At 43.4% G+C, this 19,767-nt stretch overlaps 1 protein-coding gene across 8 annotated transcripts in view; it reads left to right on the top strand.

The window, feature by feature from the left end:
- The first annotated feature begins 16,099 nt into the window (after positions 1–16,099).
- SUSD1 (sushi domain containing 1) overlaps positions 16,100–19,767 on the top strand; it is a 92,987-nt gene continuing 89,319 nt past the window's right edge. For 6 of the 8 annotated variants that reach the window (XR_005292898.2, XM_038401534.2, XM_043514395.1 and 3 more), the window contains exon 1: positions 16,101–16,278. Coding sequence is in view for 7 of the 8 variants with exons in the window: in XM_038401534.2 (XP_038257462.1) it covers positions 16,149–16,278 (130 nt within the window). In the remaining variant the exon portion in view is untranslated. Of the gene's footprint in view, positions 16,279–19,767 lie in introns of all 8 variants that reach the window. The other 2 variants (XM_038401535.2, XM_043514394.1) reach the window with 1 other exon arrangement.

Genomic DNA, 19,767 nt, shown 5'->3' with positions numbered 1-19,767 from the left:
AGCCAGTTCTGGTCAAATGTATGGTTTTTGTTTTGTTTTTTTTATTTGAAAATGTAGACATGCTTGATGAGTAATGCCTTATCTGTTAGGGCTCCACAGGTTCGAAGCTCCCTAAGGCTTATGACAGTAACCTCTCTAGGTCCGCACTTTGTGGTAAAGCAAACCTAAATTGATTATATTCTACGTATATTGGGCTGGGCTTATGGTGGTACAGAATAGATTCTTCTATTCTATAGTAGAAGAGTTAGCTAATGGGAAGAACCTCCTTTTTCATGGTCCATCATCTGAGGATAATAGAACCAATATGTTCCCAGGTAGCTCTGAGGGAGTAGAATGCCGTTTCAGCAGATTAACGGCATTTAGCCAGGGTTTCAGTACCAGAAGGGTGAATTGTAGCTTCAGTGCATGGCCTGCCTTCATCTTCTGGCTGAAATCTGAAAACCTACCACTTGGAATTCAATTCACACTTTTATGAAGTATTAATCTCTTAATTCTGAAAGGACTCTGAATACAAGAGGAGTGCTTCAGTCTCTTGAATTAGTCTTCCTCTGCTCTCCTGTTGAGGATTGACCCTGCTTGTTACTAGGGATCTGCAGAGGTCATTTCAAAGGTTTATTTACCAGTAAAAAGAATTTTCCAAATATGTTGTCTACAGTTCCAAACTAGCCCTCCCAACTGCTATTTTTATCTTCTGCCCATCTTACCTCACTTGTGAGGAAGAGGAACTGGGGAACATTTAGACAAAAGTCTTGTATTCCAGCTTCTAGTGAGAGTAGCATGTGTAGTGTTCCCCAGTGAATTTGCTATTTAAAAAGTGATACAGCTCAGAAAGTAAGATGCATATCTGCTACAGTGGGTCTCCGTAGAAGCAATATATTTGGAGAACTCCAATTATGGGTAAGTACATTTATCTTCTTGGGTGTGCACAAAACTTCCATGATACAGGAACAGTTTTAAAACTTTTTTTTTTTGCTGAGATCTCCTGTGAAATATTTTTCACTATCTAGGTGATCACATCACCCCAAAAAGCCATTTTTATTCCGATTCATGCATATACATTTTGAAAGAAGAGGACTACTTGGTGGTGGTGCCATTTAAAACAAGATTTAGTGGATTAAGCACCCAGATCTTGGAGCCAGGCATTCTTGAGTACCTTGCTATTGTCAGTCTTAACATACTGCACTTACAGCACTTCACAAACGGTAGTTTAGTAGACAAGTATTATTGTCCACTTTTTAAAGTTAGAGGAATGGAGATTTATTTTTAAATAGGAATTCTCTGGTCACAGTAAAGTGTAATTTCTTAGAGTTGTCTTGGAACTAGCCTAGAGTTGTTGTTGTTTTTTTTAACATTTCCCTCTAGCAAGAGCTGTAAATGCCACCTGCAAGATATGCAAAAAGCAATGCTACAGCATCTAATGTGAGGCTTGTCTAAACAGTGGGGTAATGTGCACTATGGGGGTGAGTATTTCCAAAGTGCACTAATGTTCTGTACATTAATTGGTCAGTGTAGACTGTGCTGGTGCTGTTTAAAAAAGCCCTATGTTAAAGCACACTTGGGAACCTTTAATGCACACCAGTAAGATCTACATACAACAATGTGCAATCCAGGTGTGCTCTTTAGAAATCACACCTCTGTAGAGCACATTACTCCACAGTTAGCTTGTAGATAAGAATCTCCCTAAACTACTTTTTTTTAGACACCTTAAGCATGGTCACTGGGAGCCTTTTGGTAAAACATTTTTTACTTAAGGATCAGTTTAGGGTGTGTAGGGGGAAATGGTAACAACAAGCCCTAAGTGGGGAAGATAGGAACTTATCAAAGAACCCATATTTATATCACTTGCTGGTTCTCAGCATGTCTAACTAGCTTTCCTTTTATCAGCAAACTCCTGTCTACGGTCAAGCCCTTAACAGAAGGTTGACTATCAGAGGCCACAACGGAGTCTCTAGCAAAATGTCATCCCATCTAAGCAAAGTTGTACACAGCTGCTTCCCCTGTAATCGTCTCCTTTCGAAACACTTTCTAAATGTTGCAATTAAGGTTCCTCATTTAACTTGTAAACTATGAAAGTAGCTCTGCTGTTTGAGTGTGCAGCGGATTCTAAAATACTCTCCCTTGAAGCTCTTATCCCAGTACGCCAGTTACCTTACTAATGTATTAAGGCAGGAATATTAAGGAAGTAATGGAAATTGGCATCCTTGTGGTCAAAGTCTGGTGGCATTATGTATCTGTGGGGAAATGTTCCCTCTATTTGCATTTTCTCAATGTGAGTAGGTGGTTTTAATGCATCTTCTGTGACAGTCCATTTGCATTGAAGTCTTCGGTTCCCGCCCAACTCCCTGAAAGACTGTAAAAAGAACGAAGAGCAACTGGGCACCTAATTCTTATTTGCGCATCAGAAATCTTCCCTTCCATGTCCAGAGCTGCTCTGACTTATTTCCCAGTTCCTGAAAATTCACCCAAGCTCCTGTCTCAGACTTGAGTGTTCAGTGCCCACCTCTCAGATCAGTCTAAAGGGATAAAAATAGACAAAAGGAGAAATTCTAGGAAGGAGAAGCTGCTGCACTTCATTTCTCGTTTAGCAAACAAAATGCAGCCAGCTACTTTGCACATTGTCTCAGTTTCAGGATTAACTTCTCTTTTGACCCCTACCCATTGTCTTCCTCAAGGGCATCCACTTAAGATTTTAGGCTCGCAGTCATCAGCACTCTCATGGGAGAGACCCGTGTGTGTTTCCCTCCAGACCAGGGTTTAGACTTGCAGTCCCTCTGCACCTGTGATTTCCCCAGCAGGTCTGACCAGGGTTCAACACCTCTGGTTAATCTTCCTCCAGGGGTACAACAGTGTACATCAACCAGCCTTCACAAAATATTTATTCTTGGGGTAAAAGCATTAGGGAGAAAACATATACAAACAAAAGTTCCTTTACGCATTTATTCTAATTTTTAAGTATCAACTGGGATTACACTTTCTCACCTTTATTAATTGTTAATGTTTCTTGCACAATTATTAAATACAGCTCTGATAGTGGTAGAATTAGAGAGTGAGAGAACAAAACAAACAATGTGAAAGGCCCTCCACCTATGTTTTCAATATGATGCAACAATGACTACACAGTAAATTATTTCTGAAAGGTTTGGCACCAGCATCAGGTATTTAGCAATGAGCATCCTGTTTTGCCCTGGGATATTTCAACCACTTAACTTCCTTTATAGACAAACTGAAAAATAGCTAATAGGTTTGTATGAAATTTGTTGAATACTCTAGAAGTAATGGGCCTGTTTCTGAATAATGTTGACTCCCACTGAATTAGATGGGAGCACCTTGCAGGATCTGGGCCCCCCAGTCTGGATAATGGTATTGCTAAACCTAAATGTACCTAGATCCCTGTTTAAATGACTCCATGTCCAGCACATGTCATGTTTCCCTTCAGCCTAATTTTGCTTTAGAGATTCTTCTAGTTTCTCCTTAAAAAGAAATTGGGAGTGTGATATAATATATCTTATACAGCCACATCAGATTGCAAAAAGCTCATCACTTTAAAAGAGTCTTAATTGTGACTGAAGTACCACTTAAATTATACTATCAAAAAGAAACCGCCATTGTGACAATATGACATGCAGCAGGATTTAGCAAGGAGTGAAGGGGTATCCCAGATCCACCATTGGTGAAAGTGGGAGCAGATCCATTGGCTCAATGGACTTGAACCCATTTACACCAGCAGTGGATCTGGCCTATACAAAGCGAATCTTATTTGAAAGGTGACAAAAGCAGAAGGAAACCATGAAAGCATGAGTTGGCATAATGGAAGTGAGGACAGCTGTCCTTGTTTCAAGAAGATCACAAGGTTATCCAATAGTACATGTCCATTTGGCAGCAATGCAGAGTGATTGTGCACTGCTTAGATACAGGTGGTCTTAATGAGGTAGCTCAAAGATGTAAAGGGTTGGATAGTAGATGCTTATTGTTTGCTGCTGCTGTCTAGTACTACTACTGCTTGTATTGCTCAATCTAGTTACATCTTTGATTAATGACCGGTTAAAGCATCTAGGCTTCACTTGTCCATCATTTGATCCATTGACCTTCACAAATTTAGCTACCTGGCTGGCCCTACCTCACCAAGATGGGTCTCTACTTTTCTTAATTAGCCTGGCCTTTTTTCTAGCCTAAAACCTATTTTCTTGTACAAGGTGTTTAATCTCTCAATGTCCCCTTCTAATACCTCTTCCGGAGTTTTGAGGATTCATTCATGTTTGTATAGTGATGTGAGGGTGGTCAGTAAAGCAGTGTTAGTACAAATGAGAATCAGGCCCATGTAAGTAACAGTAAGCCTGAGCTTCCAAGCCTTGAATTTTGGGAGAGATTCTGATCTATAGTTTTGGTTCAAGTCAATGTGTAATTCAAAGATCTTCAGAAAAAGCAAAACTAATCTGTCCTATTTTTCTCCCTCTCTGAAAATGTTTATTTTTAAAGAATGGCATTCATCAAGTAGTTCCACAAGGAGGGTAGGAATCAATGCCTCAGCTCCATCTCTTATGCATCCAAGAACATATGTAATTCTCCTTGGTCATATGATGAAGTTAATATTGGCTAGAAATCCTTCCATACATCTAGTAAAAAGAAAAGGAGTACTTGTGGCACCTTAGAGACTAACCACAAGTACTCCTTTTCTTTTTGCGAATACAGACTAACACGGCTGCTGCTCTGAAACCATACATCTAGTAGTTAGCCAACTCTAAACTTTTTTTCTCCCCCACAACGTTTGTCTCTGAATCAGTTGTTTCGCTATGGACTGTCAGTCACAGCAAAATCATTTTCACATCATTCTTTCTTCTTGCACCCAACCACATCACCCGCCCTCAGAGTGTGGTAGCACCTTTCCCCAAAGGCGGGGCCCATAAGGAATGAGCAGTGCTATGAGACTGTCTTTAGCATATTTTCTAGAATATTCATCTTGTTGGAAGGTGCCACAGAATGGCAGTTTTCCAGGGTTTCTGCTGGTTCTTATTCAACTTTTTCAGAACCAAACAGAAATTCACCTTGACAAGTGAAATTCCACAATTTGAAGGAGGGTCCCACTTTTGTGGATGTGTCTATAGCTGAACCTATGCATAGAACATGCCTAATAGAGAGACAAGGTGGGTGAGATGATATCTTTTATTGGACCAATTTCTATTGGTGAAAGAGACAAGCTTTTGAGCTTATATGGAGCTCTCCTTCAGGTCTGGAAAACTCTTGAAGAGCTCCGTGTAAGCTTGAATGCTTGTCTCTCACCAACAGAAGTTGGTCCAATAAAAAATATTACCTCACCCACCTTGTCTCTCTAATAGCCTAAGTCCAACATGGTTACACCAACACTGCATATAATAAAAGAGAAGCTTCCTCTTGATGCCTATTATGGAAGCAAATAAAAAACACACAGTGTAACTTTTCTGTCTGTACAGTTGCAAATCAAAGCTAGTCTGGAAAACTTTAAAATATTTCCAAAGTCTTTTTCTTTAATATTTCATATTTTAAACCATTCTCTAAAACATCTTACTGTAAATATCAGAGCCCCTAGGTGCATTGTTACAAAAAAAACTAACCATTTTTACAAGGATACGCCATACATATGTTGCAAAGTATGCCATGATCTATGTATAATGGATATATTTCTACACTGAAATGTTTGATCATATGTATTATAAATCTAATAAATTCTAGATTAATTTATAATGCATATTAATTTATTTTGCATTCATTCTGAGCATGGAGAAAATAGTGAGTTAAGCCTGAATTGGCTGATCTAGACCTCAAATGTCAAATGAGCCCCATGTTTTTGAGCAAAGCACTACACATTTTGCCCATTAATACTGATAGCTTTCCCTTTTGGCTCTCTCCTGGGATCATTTTGTTTGGTCCCTACCTTTCTGCCTAGACCATATTCACCTGGTGGGAGGAGGCAGTACTGGAAAAATATTTATATATGTGAATCTGCAAAGGCCAATGATTCTGCCATTCAACAATTGTGTATTTTAGAGAAGCTTTATTGAGGGCACAAGAACAAACCATCCCAATGTGCAGAAAACAGCAAATATGGCAGGCGACCAGCTTGGCTTAACAGAGAAATCTTCAGTGAGTTTAAACACAAAGGAAGCTTACAAGAAATGCAAACTTGGACAGATGACTAGGGAGGAGTATAAAAATATTGTTCGCATGCAAGGGTGTAATCAGGAAGGCCAAAGCACGATTGGAGTTGCAGCTAGCAAGGGATGTGAAGGGCAACAAGAAGGGTTTCTACAGGTATGTTAGCAACAAGAAGATAGTTGCGGAAAGTATGGGACCCTCACTGAATGGGGGAGGCAACCTAGTGACAGATGATGTGGAAAAAGCTGAAGTACTCAATGCTTTTTTTGCCTCTGTCTTCACAGACAGGGTCAGCTCCCAGACTGCTGCGCTGGGCAGCACAATATGTGGAGGAGGTGAGCAGCCCTCAGTGGTGAAAGAACAGGTTAAGGACTATTTAGAAGAGTTGGACATGCACAAGTCCATGGAGCTGGAGGCAACGCATCCGAGGGTGCTGAGGGAGTTGGCTGATGTGATTGCAGAGCCATTGGCCATTATCTTTGAAAACCCATGGTGACTGGGGGAGGTCCCGGATTATTGGCAAAAGGCAAATATAGTGCCCATCTTTAAAAAAGGAAAGAAGGAGAATCCGGGGAACTACAGACCAAGCAGCCTCACCTCTGTTCCTGGAAAAATCATGAAGCAAGTTCTCAAGGAATCCATTTTGAAGCACTTGGAGGAGAGAAAGGTGATCAGGAACAGTAAATATGGATTCACCAAAGGGAAGTCATGCCTGACCAGCCTGATTACTTACATGATGAGATAACTGGCTCTGTGTATATGGGGAAAGCAGAACATGATATACCTTGACTTTAGCAAAGCTTTTGATATGGTCTCCCACAGTATTCTTGCCAGCAAGTTAAAGTAGTATTGATTGAATGAATGGACCATAAGGTGGATAGAAAGCTGCCTAGATCGTCTGGCTTAATGAGTGGTGATCAATGGCTTGATGTCTAGTTGGCAGCTGTTATCAAGCAGAATGCCCCAGGGGTTGGTCTTGGGGCCAATTTTGTTCAACATTTTCATTAATGATCTGGATGATGGGATGGATTGCACCCTCAGCAAGTTTGCGGATGACAGTAAGCTGCAGGGAGAGGTAGATAAGATGGAGGATAGGGATAGGGTCCAGAGTGACCTTGACAAATTGGAGGAGTGGGCCAAAAGAAATCTGATGAGGTTCAACAAGGACAAGTGCAGAGTCCAGCACTGAGGAAGGAAGAATCCTTTGCACTGCTACAGGCTGGGGACCGACTGGCTAAGCAGCAGTTCTGCAGAAAAGGACCTGGGGATTAGTGGACAAGACAATGTGCCGTTACCAAGAAAGCTAATTGAATATTGGGCTGCATTAATAGGAGCATTGCCAGCAGATTGAGGGAAGTTATTATTCCCCTCTATTTGGCACTGGTGAGGCCACATCTGGAGTATTGCATCCAGTTTTGGGCACTCCACTACAGAACGGATGTGGACAAACTGGACAGAATCCAGCAGAAGGCAGTGAAAACGATCAGGGGGCTGGGGCACATGACTTAAGAGGAGAGGCTGAGGGAACTGGGCTTATTTAGTCTGCAGAAGAGAAGAGTGAGGGGGGATTCGAAAGGCGAACTGTCAGGCTGGAGGGAGGTTACCAGTGGAGTTCCTCAGGGGTCGGTTTTGGGACCAATCTTATTTAATCTTTTTATTACTGACCTTGGCACAAAAAGTGGGAGTGTGCTAATAAAGTTTGCAGATAATACAAAGCTGGGAGGTATTGCCAATTCAGAGAAGGATCGGGATATTATACAGGAGGATCTGGATGACCTTGTAAACTGGAGTAATAGTATTAGAATGAAATTTAATAGTGAGAAGTGTAAAGTTATGCATTTAGGGATTAATAACAAGAATTTTAGTTATAAGTTGGGGACGCATCAATTAGAAGTAACGGAAGAGGAGAAGGACCTTGGAGTATTGGTTGATCATAGGATGACAATGAGCTGCCAATGTGATATGGCTGTGAAAAAAGCTAATGCGGTTTTGGGATGCATCAGGAGAGGCATTTCCAGTAGGGATAAGGTTTTATTACCATTATACAAGGCACTGGGGAGACCTCACCTAGAATACTGTGTGCAGTTCTGTTCTCCCATGTTTAAAAAGGATGAATTCAAACTGGAGCAGGTACAGCGAAGGGCTACTAGGATGATCCAAGGAATGGAAAACTTGTCTTATGAAAGGAGACTTAAGGAGCTTGGCTTGTTTAGCCTAACTAAAAGAAGGTTGAGGGGAGATATGATTGCTCTCTATAAATATATCAGAGGGATAAATACAGGAGAGGGAGAGGAATTATTTAAGCTCAGCACCAATGTGGACACAAGAACAAATGGGTATAAACTGGCCACCAGGAAATTTAGACTTGAAATTAGACGAAGGTTTCTAACCATCAGAGGAGTGAAGTTTTGGAATAGCCTTCCAAGGGAAGCAGTGGGGGCAAAAGATCTATCTGGCTTTAAGATTAAACTTGATAAGTTTATGGAGGAGATGGTGTGATGGGATAATGTGATTTTAGTAAGTAATTGATCTTTAAATATTCAGGGTAAATAGGACTAATCCCCTGAGATGGGATATTAGATGGATGGGATCTGAGTTATCCAGGAAAGAATTTTCTGTAGTATCTGGCTGGCGAATCTTGCCCATATGCTCAGGGTTTAGCTGATCGCCATATTTGGGGTCGGGAAGGAATTTTCCTCCAGGGCAGATTGGAGAGGCCCTGGAGGTTTTTCGCCTTCCTGTGTAGCATGGGGCACGGGTCACTTGAGGGAGGATTCTCTTCTCCTTGAAGTCTTTAAACCACGATTTGAGGACTTCAATAGCTCAGACATAGGTGAGGTTTTTCGTAGGAGTGGGTGGGTGAGATTCTGTGGCCTGCGTTGTGCAGGAGGTCAGACTAGATGATCAGAATGGTCCCTTCTGACCTTAGTATCTATGAATCTATGAAACTACCTGAAGGGGGGGTTCCAAAGAGGATGGACCTCGGCTGTTCTCAGTGGTGGCAGATGACAGAACAAGGAGCAATGGTCTCAAGTTGCAATGGGGGATATCTCGATTGGATATTAGGGAAAACTGTTTCCCTAGGAGGGTGCTAAAGACTGGAATGGGTTACCTAGGGAAGTGGTGGAATCTCCATTATTAGAGGTTTTTAAGGCATGTCTTGACAAAACCCTGGCTGGGATGATTTAGTTGGGGTTGGTTCTGCTTTGAGCAGGGGTTGGGCTAGATGACCTCCTGAGGTCTCTTCCAACCCTAATCTTCTATGATTCTATGTATCTGCTCAGCGAGAAAGCAATTGTTCAATACTAGAAAACCTTTCAGTTTCTAATGAGTGTGGAAAACTCTCTCGCATTGCCATTCTGCTTTTTCTCTTCCTGCCATTATAGATAGACCCACTGTTGATAGAAGTGAAAAGTCTTGTGGGAATGCTGTAAACTACTGAAGATAAGCAGTGTTGTCAGCATTGCAATTAATATCAAAAGAACACCGAGTGACCTTTTCTTTAGCTGGAAACATCAGTCTTGTGTCTTGTAACTTCTTATTGGGTATGAATGTCATCACCCACAATCTCCTCTTCTGATTACCAGTAAATGTATAAATAATATAGTTATATGTAATTGAATTTGAAAAGACCAAAGCGCACACTCCACAGAGCTTGTGCTTTATTTGTAATCATCCAGCCAAATAAAGGCAGCTGTCTCGCTACAAAAAATAAATGCTTGATCTTAGGAAGCTGAGCTCTCTGCTCAGCCTTCTGGCTAACACTATGTGCAGAATCAGTCTAACAGAATAACAAGTAGAGGGTGCTTTTCTCTTTGAGAGGTAATAACTGTACCCTGGGCTGAATAAACTGAGGGTGAAGGCTGAGCTGTTTACGCAGCATATAAACTTTGCCACCAAAGTTCAGAGTTTTATCATTTCAGGATATGAGTATTGCAGAGTTAATGTAAAACACTTTCCCTCCCTCCTTTATCTGCCTTTCTTCTCTTCTTCCTCTTTCCCAGAAAGTCAGTAGGTGTTTCCTCCCCTAATAACAATAATACCCATTGCCTATACAGTGCTTTTCTTCAGTAGATCTCAAAGGAGTTCACAATCTTTTAATGTATTTATCTTCACAACACTCCTGTGAGATAGGGAATTGCTATGAACCCCATGTTCCACATGGGGAACTGAGCCCCAAAGAAGCTAAGTGACTTGACCAAGATCACACAGGAAGTTTGTGGCAGAGCAGGGAAATGAGTCCAGGACACTCAAGTCCTCTGCTGGTTCCCTCTTCCTCTCATAACCACTGTTACTTTTCTTTATGTTGTGTTTCAGAACTGAATAGGAACTAGAGATTGGGATTCTACCACAGTTTTTTTTTTTAAAATGTAAAGCAAATATAAGAGTTACCCCAGTGATGACAACCTTACTGTCCCGTAGGGAAGGGAACAGGATGGAGAAAGGGCTCTTTGTTAGCTAAACAGCCCAAGATCCAGGTAAAAGCTGTTCAGTCCTGATATTGATGATTTTGCTTTTAATTGCCTGTGCAGGAATGGATCCGCACAGGCAACATGGTTGTGGAGCTCCGGTGACACAGGAATAGCGTCTTCCTCTGTTTTTAATGATTTTATCACCTGCAAAGGGGTGCCTAGATGTGCCAGGGTGCTCCACACATCGGTAAAGGCCCCACCCCAAAGAACTGGTATGATGGTATAACATGATTTTGGTAATTAATTGATCTTTAACTATTCATGGTAAATAGGCCCAATGGCCTGTGATAGGATGTTAGATGGGGTGGGATCCGAGTTACTACAGAGAATTCTTTCCTGGGTATCTGGCTGGTGAGTCTTGCCCACATGCTCAGGGTTTAGCTAATCGCCATATTTGGGGTCGGAAAGGAATTTTCTTCCAGGGCAGATTGGAAGAGGCCCTGGGGGTTTTTCGCCTTCCCCTGCAGAGTGGTGCACGGGTCACTTGCTGGAGGATTCTTTGCACCTTGAAGTCTTTAAACCACAATTTGAGGACTTCAATAGGTCAGACATAGGTGAGGTTTTTCGTAGGAGCGGGTGGGTGAGATTCTGTGGCCTGCATTGTGCAAGAGGTCGGACTAGTTGATCATAATGGTCCCCTCTGATCTTAATGTCTATGAGTAAAGAAAAACTCCTAAAGAAAACAAGAGAATAAAAAAGTAGGAGAGGGATAAGAGATGCAATGGACATTCCATCCAACCCCATAGATATCAAATAATCACCAACTGGCCCTTGTCCTGGCTGCTATTAGTTGGCAATTTTTTGTGGGCATCATGGTATAGCCAGACTTGGGGAGAAGCGGTTAGTGGCCTTATGGACTGGTATGAAGGCCGGTGTTCAGGAAAGTAGGACTCTGGCATGGCAGTCACGGTCAGAGTTTGCAAAGGTCCATCACGCTCATTTTTGTCCTCATTATAGACGTGCAATGGCCCTAACACCACCGTGTGATGAGATAGCAGTGTAGCATTAAGAATATTTACATAAATTGGGAATAACAAGAAACAGTCGAAAGTGAGTGTTGAAACTGTTCTCTTAAACTATGCTCAGACCTGACCATTTCTGGGTGCTGCCCGCACAGAAACAATTGATGTCAAGACTTGCACCCTTCACTTACATGGTTTAAGAAAGGGACTTCCCTAAGTCGCATTTTTACACTGACACTTGAACCTTATTTAAAATATTTTGTTTTGATCATGCTGCATTATTCTGCAAACATGAGGCATGAAAACACCCATATGAGAACTAAATGATCCTCATTTCACAAATGGGTAAACTGAGGCACAGATAGGTTATCTTATCTGCGGTTGAAGTGGATCATTGGCAGAGCAGCCACCTCATCCTGTGCTACAACCAGTAGATAGCCGTTCTTTCCTGTTTTGTGGAACATTTCCCTCTGATTAACAGCAACCATTACCAAGCATGATCACCCAGAATGCTTATAGGGTAGGAGGTATGTTCCAGACATATTCTAATGTCCTCTTTATCTGTAGGAATATGTTGCAGAAGCATTGAGAAGTGAAAGGGGTTAATCAGATTTATAAGTTTCTAATTCACTCCAACTCTCTCTGCAGAGGTGTTTCATTTTTTTCCATCACCACTTCATTTGTCAGTAGCTGACAGGCCAGGGGAATGCAGACAACTACAGAAAATTGCATCTCAGAGCATGGAACAGAAACACGGCAAATGTAAGTGGTGATATTTCCTCTGTAGTGAAAGTTATGACAAGAAAAACACTTTCCACTTCACAATAATCAATGAAGCATTTTGATTAGACGCTGAAGGGGGCCGTTTTTGAGTTGTTACTTCGGTTCAACAAGCGTTATTGCTTACCCTGGTAACTAAAGGGAGAGCCAGAAGCCAATTCTTAATTAAGCTGATTTTGAATAGAACAGAAAGGCACCGTTTGGTCTCCATGTCAGATGTGCAGCGTGTCAGCCATCGGGTTATAGTTATTTTCAGCCACTCGGAAAGCAATGATTTGATAGCAGGACGTATAAAAGGCATCATGAATGGGTGAATGATCCATTCTCAGAGGTGAATTACATTTATTCAAATATTTGCCATGTATTACAAAAAATTTGCTGCAATCGTCATCAGAATCCATTTAATATTTTAGGTCTTCAAATGTCAAAATAGATAGTATAATCTCTGCAAGGCATTCTTAAAGAAAGTATCTGATCTATACATTAAGTGACAATTTCTCTCTGGGAAGGAAATGAAGAGTGAACATGAACTGCTTAGGATGTGTTTACTCTTGCCTGCCTTTTTGAGTTTCAATTAGACTCCATTTGGAAAGCTGCAAGGAGGCTGAACGGAGAAGTTCCAAGAGTGTCTCAGAATGAATTTAATTACTCTGACCGTGATGACTGTTTTCTGATCATAGGGAAGAGGTGCAGATGCCTTCTGTGTAGTGGGATTTAATGCTATTAGGAATAAGCGGAAATATATTTACAAATTGGATCCTTTTAAATATGATAGTGAAAAGATAAAATCCGTATCCTGTCCAGATCAGAAAATCCATGCAGATGTTTTTCTGAACTGTTATTCAATAGCTGTAGAGATGGATTTTAAGCTATACAGGACCTGAGTCAACCTGAACCTTGAGGTTCCCCCAGGTAGGAGTGGGAGCAAGGTAAGAGTCCTGAGACAAAGAACACAGAAATGTAAGGCTGGAAGGGACCTTGAGAAGCCATCTAGTCCAGCTCTCTGCACTGAGCCAAAACCAAGTAAACCTAGTCTGTATGAATTACCTGTGCATTTCTGCTTTCAGTTTGCCCATGGTTGGATCACAGATCTAATCTAAAGTAGGTGCCCCCCACCTAGTTTCACTATCCTCAAGCAAATTACATCCTACCACCTATTCAATCCCCACTGATCCTTATTCCTGGCTTGGCTGTTTATTAAAATAATGTTTCATTGAATTTCTTTAGAGACTATTCGCAGAAAGTAAAGAGGAAAATGTGTGATGACAGCTAATAGTTTTGCTGATTTCCTGGCGAACAATATTTTTCCCTGTTTGCTAGACTGTTTCTAATTTCACTCTCTCAATAGATCTAGCCATTTTTAAGAAGGAAAAGGTGGAGACTGCTATTGGTGCAAGAGACAGGTTTGCATCCTGCATAAATACAAAGGGGGGGGGACAACTTGCAACTAACACTTTAATCTAATTAGGCAGAACAGTTCTGTTAAAATACATCATCTTTAGTTTAATAATGTTTTCAATGATTTTCAGTATTTATTATGCTGATATATTGCTCAGCACTGTACACAATGCAGAAAACATTGTCTCCTCTCATGGAGCTTATGTTAAAACATAATGATGGGCCTGATTGTCAGACTCACAACTTGAGTAGCACCTTATTCTGCAACTAGTCCAGGGGAGGTAAGGCACTATTCAAGGTGAGTAAGGGCAGCAAAATGTGATCCTATACAATGGAATATCAACAGCTTATTGACCGTTTCAATAATTAAGTCAATATGTTACACAATTTTGTATTACTACTATATTAGCTCAGAAAAGCTTATGCTCAAATAAATTGGTTAGTCTCTACGGTGCCACAAGTCCTCCTTTTCTTTTTACCATATTTACAGACATTCAGCAGTAAATCAAACCAATAAACAGCCTGTTTGTTTTGGAAAAGTGGACTTTCTTTGAACAATCTGGGTTCAATTGAACTGCAGTCTTCACTATTACAAAAATATTTGGTTGTGAGAGCAGAGCAGACACTGGAGCTAGGTTATGTCACTTGAACTGAAAAGTGATGGTAGATTTGATGACACTGGCTTTATGTTCAGATGCTTTAATAGTAAAGTGTTTAGAATTTGAGCAACTCTTTAAGAAAGTTAGTGGACAAAAATCAGAGTTCCTACATCTGTTATATAACTTCCCAACTCAGGCTGCATTGCTGAAGGTAGGTAGCATTGGAAAGCCAGTATCTTGTAGAGGTGCAAAACAAGTTTTAGGTATGTTTTAGGCCAATGGACTATAAAACAGGGAAGGGTCCTAAAAAATTCCCACACTTGTATTAGCACCAGTGGGAAATTTTTAGAAAGTGTCCTTAAGACCTATGGATTCATGCTGAGCAAGAGGGTGTAAAGGAGCTCGAGAAGGAGGAAGAGTGACTTTTGTCTCTGACAATTCCGCAAATTAGTGAATTTCATAGGTACCAGCTAATTTAATACAGAGGTTGTGTTTTGAGCTGAAAGAACCCAGAAAAGTAAGCTTCTTATAATTATTTTTAAAGTAACAAATTGTGAGTGATCCACTTAATAAGAATGACTGACACCGAATGTTTCAGAGTAGCAGCCGTGTTGGTCTGTATTCGCAAAAAGAAAAGGAGTACTTGTGGCACCTTAGAGACTAACAAATTTATTAGAGCATAAGCTTTCGTGAGCTACAGCTCACTTGAAGTGAGCTGTAGCTCACGAAAGTTTATGCTCTAATAAATTTGTTAGTCTCGAAGGTGCCACAAGTACTCCTTTTCTTTTCAACACCGAATGTTTTACAAAGTAAGACCCCATTTCACCGAGACAAATGCCTGAAGTTAAGTATTGGCTTAAGCTCAACTGACGTTAAGAGACTTATGTGCATGCTAAATGCTAAGCCTAGACTCCAGTGCTTTGCTGAACTAGGGCCTAAAAGATGAGACCTGCCGCCCCCGAAGAGTTGCTCTGGGCCAGCCGTCTCTCTGGAACGTTTTGGGGCCTTTGGCACGACGTCGCTCCACTTTTGTCAATGACGCCGTCTGTGGTTTCCAGCATCGTCTGCGGAAGGGGGGGGACCGAAGCCAAAGCCCGACAGTCGAACTGGTGCAATGACCTGCGGTCTACAATCGTACATAAAACCAGCGTTATTCTCAACCCCCCCCCCCCCCCCCCCGCCTGGGCCAGGAACAAATAATCCCTTTGAAACGACACCAGTAAGGCCAACTATCGCCCTTATCAGCCGGGCCGTTTGTGCGACAGTGGGGCACAGGCCCTGCAGCAGGGAAGGGGATGGGGGGGAAGCCAGGACGGTGAGTGTTGCGGGAGCTGCTGTATGGGGGTGCTGGGGGGGGGCGGGGTCAGGGAGGAAAGAGGCCGGGGGGGGGCTGGAGAGGAGGTGGGCAGCTGTCAAAGGAGAAGTGGGTTGGGGGGGGGAGAGGAGCCCTAGAGGGGAGGGTGTGGAGGGCTGGGGGAGCAGAGGGCAGAGGAGCCGGGGGGGGGCAGAGGAGCCGGGGGGGGAGGGCTGAGGGGGGAGGAGGATGGCACAGCAGCCCTAGAGGTGCAGAGGTGAGGGCGGGGAAGCGGAGGAGCCGTAGGGCTGGGCGGGGGGCGGAGGAGCCCGCTGAGGTGGAAGGCGAGGTGGGGGCTGGGGGGTCGGGCCCAGAAGCTGTGGGGCTGGGCGGCGGCTGAGGTGGGGCAGGCTGGGCTGTGGGCGGGCCCCGGGCGGGGCCGCCTTATATGAGGCGAGCGCGGCCGGGCGCAGCAGGACTCCCGCCGCCCGTGCGGAGAGGGGCCGGCAGGGACATGGGCCCGCCGGGCAGCGCAGCGGGCGGCGGCCTCGCAGCCCGGCTCCCCCTGCGGCGGCGGCGGCGGCGGCGGCTGCTGCTGCTGCTGCTCTGGCTCCACGCCGCCCGCCCTGCGCAGGGGCAGCGGGGTAAGTGGGGCGGGGAGCCGGGGAGGGGGCTCTGGGCGCTCCCGGTACCCAGCCCTACGGGGCTGCCCGGTGCGCGCCCTCCGCCGTGCGCCCGCCCCCTGTGGGGCTGCCCCGTGCGCGCCCTCCGCCGTGCGCCCCGCCCCCCTGTGGGGCTGCCCCGTGCGCGCCCTCCGCCGTGCGCCCCGCCCCCCTGTGGGGCTGCCCCGTGCGCGCCCTCCGCCGTGCGCCCCGCCCCCCTGTGGGGCTCCCCCGTGCGCGCCCTCCGCCGTGCGCCCCGCCCCCCTGTGGGGCTCCCCCGTGCGCGCCCTCCGCCGTGCGCCCCGCCCCCCTGTGGGGCTCCCCCGTGCGCGCCCTCCGCCGTGCGCCCCGCCCCCCTGTGGGGCTGCCCCGTGCGCGCCCTCCGCCGTGCGCCCCGCCCCCCTGTGGGGCTGCCCCGTGCGCGCCCTCCGCCGTGCGCCCGCCCCCTGTGGGGCTGCCCGGTGCGCGCCCTCCGCCGTGCGCCCGCCCCCCTGTGGGGCTCCCCTGTGCACACCTACCCCTCCTTACACCCATGTCCTCTGGGCCCCTCTGAACTCTCCAGTGCACACCCACCTCTCTTATACCCACCCTTTTGGGATCCTCTGTACACACCCACTTCATACCTACCCTATAGATTTTTCCCTCAATATACACGCTCTTTCAGCCTACATATACCTCCTACTCAACCATGTTCCCCACACACCCTATACGTAGCCCCTCCTCAACCCTATAGAAACCTCATTGATGCACCATCTCCCTTGATATACAACCTCATACACATCTCTATTCCGTCGTCCCCCCCCACCCCCAACCTTCTTACATACTGCATAGGTCGTCGCATACATGCTCCAGGTATGCATGCTCCCCATGGATGCTTGTTATTCATGCTCTTCCTAAACCAAACCATACACTTGAATACACACCACACGACTCAGTTTAGTTTGCCTAATACTCTATATGGTCATGACAGGTTTCAGAGTAGCAGCCGTGTTGGTCTGTATTCGCAAAAAGAAAAGGAGGACTTGGGGCACCTTAGAGACTAACAAATTTATCAGAGCATAAGCTTTCGTGAGCTCCAGCTCACTTCATCAGATGCATTCGGTGGAAAAATCTCCCCTCTGTTTTTTCCACCAAATGCATCCGATGAAGTGAGCTGGAGCTCACGAAAGCTTATGCTCTGATAAATTTGTTAGTCTCTAAGGTGCCACAAGTACTCCTTTTCTTTATATGGTCATGATAACTTATACAAATGTTAGTAAAGTATAAAAAGAGACTCTCCCTCCCATATTTTTCAGGCATTCATACACAAAGTTGTGGTAATAAGAAATGAAACGACTCCCAAACTTTCAATCACAACTCTTAACTATAATTACTCCTCTGCCCCCAGAGCATTTCTAACATGCACATTGCTTGTTCAGCTTGCTGTGGTTGTTTGTGAGAGTTTATGTGGTGGAGGGGGGGAGGCCAGATAATAGAATCCCCACCAAGCTAGTGAAGACACAGGCTGGTGGTATTGTAATAACAATGTTCAGCTGCTTTCTTCAACCATAGATCTTAATGCACTTAGCCCCTTACTTGGGTAATAGACAACAGTCATAATTAGGATAAGCGTAATTCTGTTTTTGTATGAAAATATTTTTTCAGTGTCAGGCAAAACTTCATTTCAGTTGCATATTTAAAAAAAACCATAATTCCCTTTTAATTACTTTTTGAGAGAGAGAGTGGGACGAAGGAATCTTCTGAAATAGCTTAGCAATATTAAAAAAAAACCCTGTATATTTATATGGTAATGAGAACCTCTGCATATATGTTAAATAGGGTTATCAAAAAAATAAGCCCCAAAGTTTGACCGGGATATAAACCTTCACGCTTCATGGCCTAAGACACCTTCTAGCCAAGGAAGTTGGAAGAAATTCCTCCCCTTCCCCCCTCGCCCCACCCGAAAGAATTCTATAATTGCTCACTTTAGGGTTTTTTACATCTTTTTCTGAAGCATCTGGTACTGAGCACGGCTGGAGATGGGATGCTAGGTGAGATGGACCACTGCTTTGATCTAGTATGGCAGTACCTATTAATATTATCTCCCCACTTCCATAAAAAGCTGCAGGCAACAGTTTTCAGGTGGTTTCACTACAAGTAAAAAGATGTTGTTTTTTAAAACTAAGTTACAGATATTTATTTAGGGAAAAGACCTAATTTTTCTCCTTCACTCATTGTTTCCAACTCATTGTCTTTCTGTTGGCTCCTTTAGTAGGACTTTAACTCTCAGCCATGAAAGCATGTAGGTTACTTTCTGATTTCAAGTTTATAATTTTGATTTGGTTGTGCTGCCACTACATACTTCTGATTCCATTGTCTTTTTCTTTGTTTTAGAAGAAAAATAATAGCTGTGTACTAACATTTTTCGGTATTGAAATTTTTCCATTTGTATCAAGGACATTTTTGGTAACCACAGTTCCTTTCGGAACTTACTCCTGCATGGAGGACAGCTGAGGTTACTAGGATTCCTACAGTTAAAACACAAATGTTATGTTATTTATATGAGTAATTTCTCAGCATTGACTGCAGTACTAATACAAAGCTTTTAATGGAATGATAGTTCTACTGAAGATAAAACAAAAAAGCCTGTACTACGCTGTTCACGTGATACAGACAGTTGAGAAATGTGAAGGGGGGGTGGCCAGATTTCCCCTTCCAGAAGAAAATGGTCTTAGATAAATTAACCTAGGGATGGATATTTGAATTGGAGGACTTGGGACATTGACAATAAAGGATTTATTTCAAAACAATGAAAATACATATAGAGGCCAACTGCTATGTGTTATCATGTATTACAATACAGGGCCAAAATCAGGCCTGGTGTAAATGGTCTGAATTCCATCCAGGGCATGTCCTTACACCTGGTCTATTCTTGGCCCATCTTTCCATTTTTCTGAGTGTAGTGGCTGTTCCAGTTTTTCAGTTTGCCTGATCTATGACTTTTGAACAGACTGGACTCCGGGGTTTCGGTACAGACCATTGAAAAACCTCTGTAGTTTTTAAAGTGTGAAGAGAGCTGTGTTACTTTAAAACCATGTTCCCAGTCCTTGTGAGGTTCTTCATTCCATGTAGTGAAGTACACCTCTTTTCAGAGATGGGCAATAAATGAACATCAATAGACGTGTTTTAGTTTGTAATGTGTTTCATAGCAGTACTTCCTTGATTTTTTTTTTAAATATATATAGTGAACTGTATATGTTTCACCTTAGGACAGCTAATTGTATATGTTCATGGGAGGTGGTCTCTGAATGATATTCAAGTATATTTTATTGATCTGATTGTGTTCCAGATCTTTATGGTCCTGATCTAGCTCCCACTGAAGCCAATGGGAATCTTCTTATTGACTTCAGTGGGGACTGGATTAAGTTCTGTATCTAGCTGCTTTCAGTGGAGGTCATTCACTAGATTGAAGGGGAAAGGTGATTTTTTTTT

This window comes from Dermochelys coriacea, chromosome 5 (genome assembly GCF_009764565.3).
Source record: "Dermochelys coriacea isolate rDerCor1 chromosome 5, rDerCor1.pri.v4, whole genome shotgun sequence".
NCBI classification, from domain to species: Eukaryota; Metazoa; Chordata; order Testudines; family Dermochelyidae; genus Dermochelys; species Dermochelys coriacea.
The sequence above is the reverse complement of the archived record's forward strand: the minus strand, read 5'-3'. Positions and strand labels throughout refer to the sequence as shown.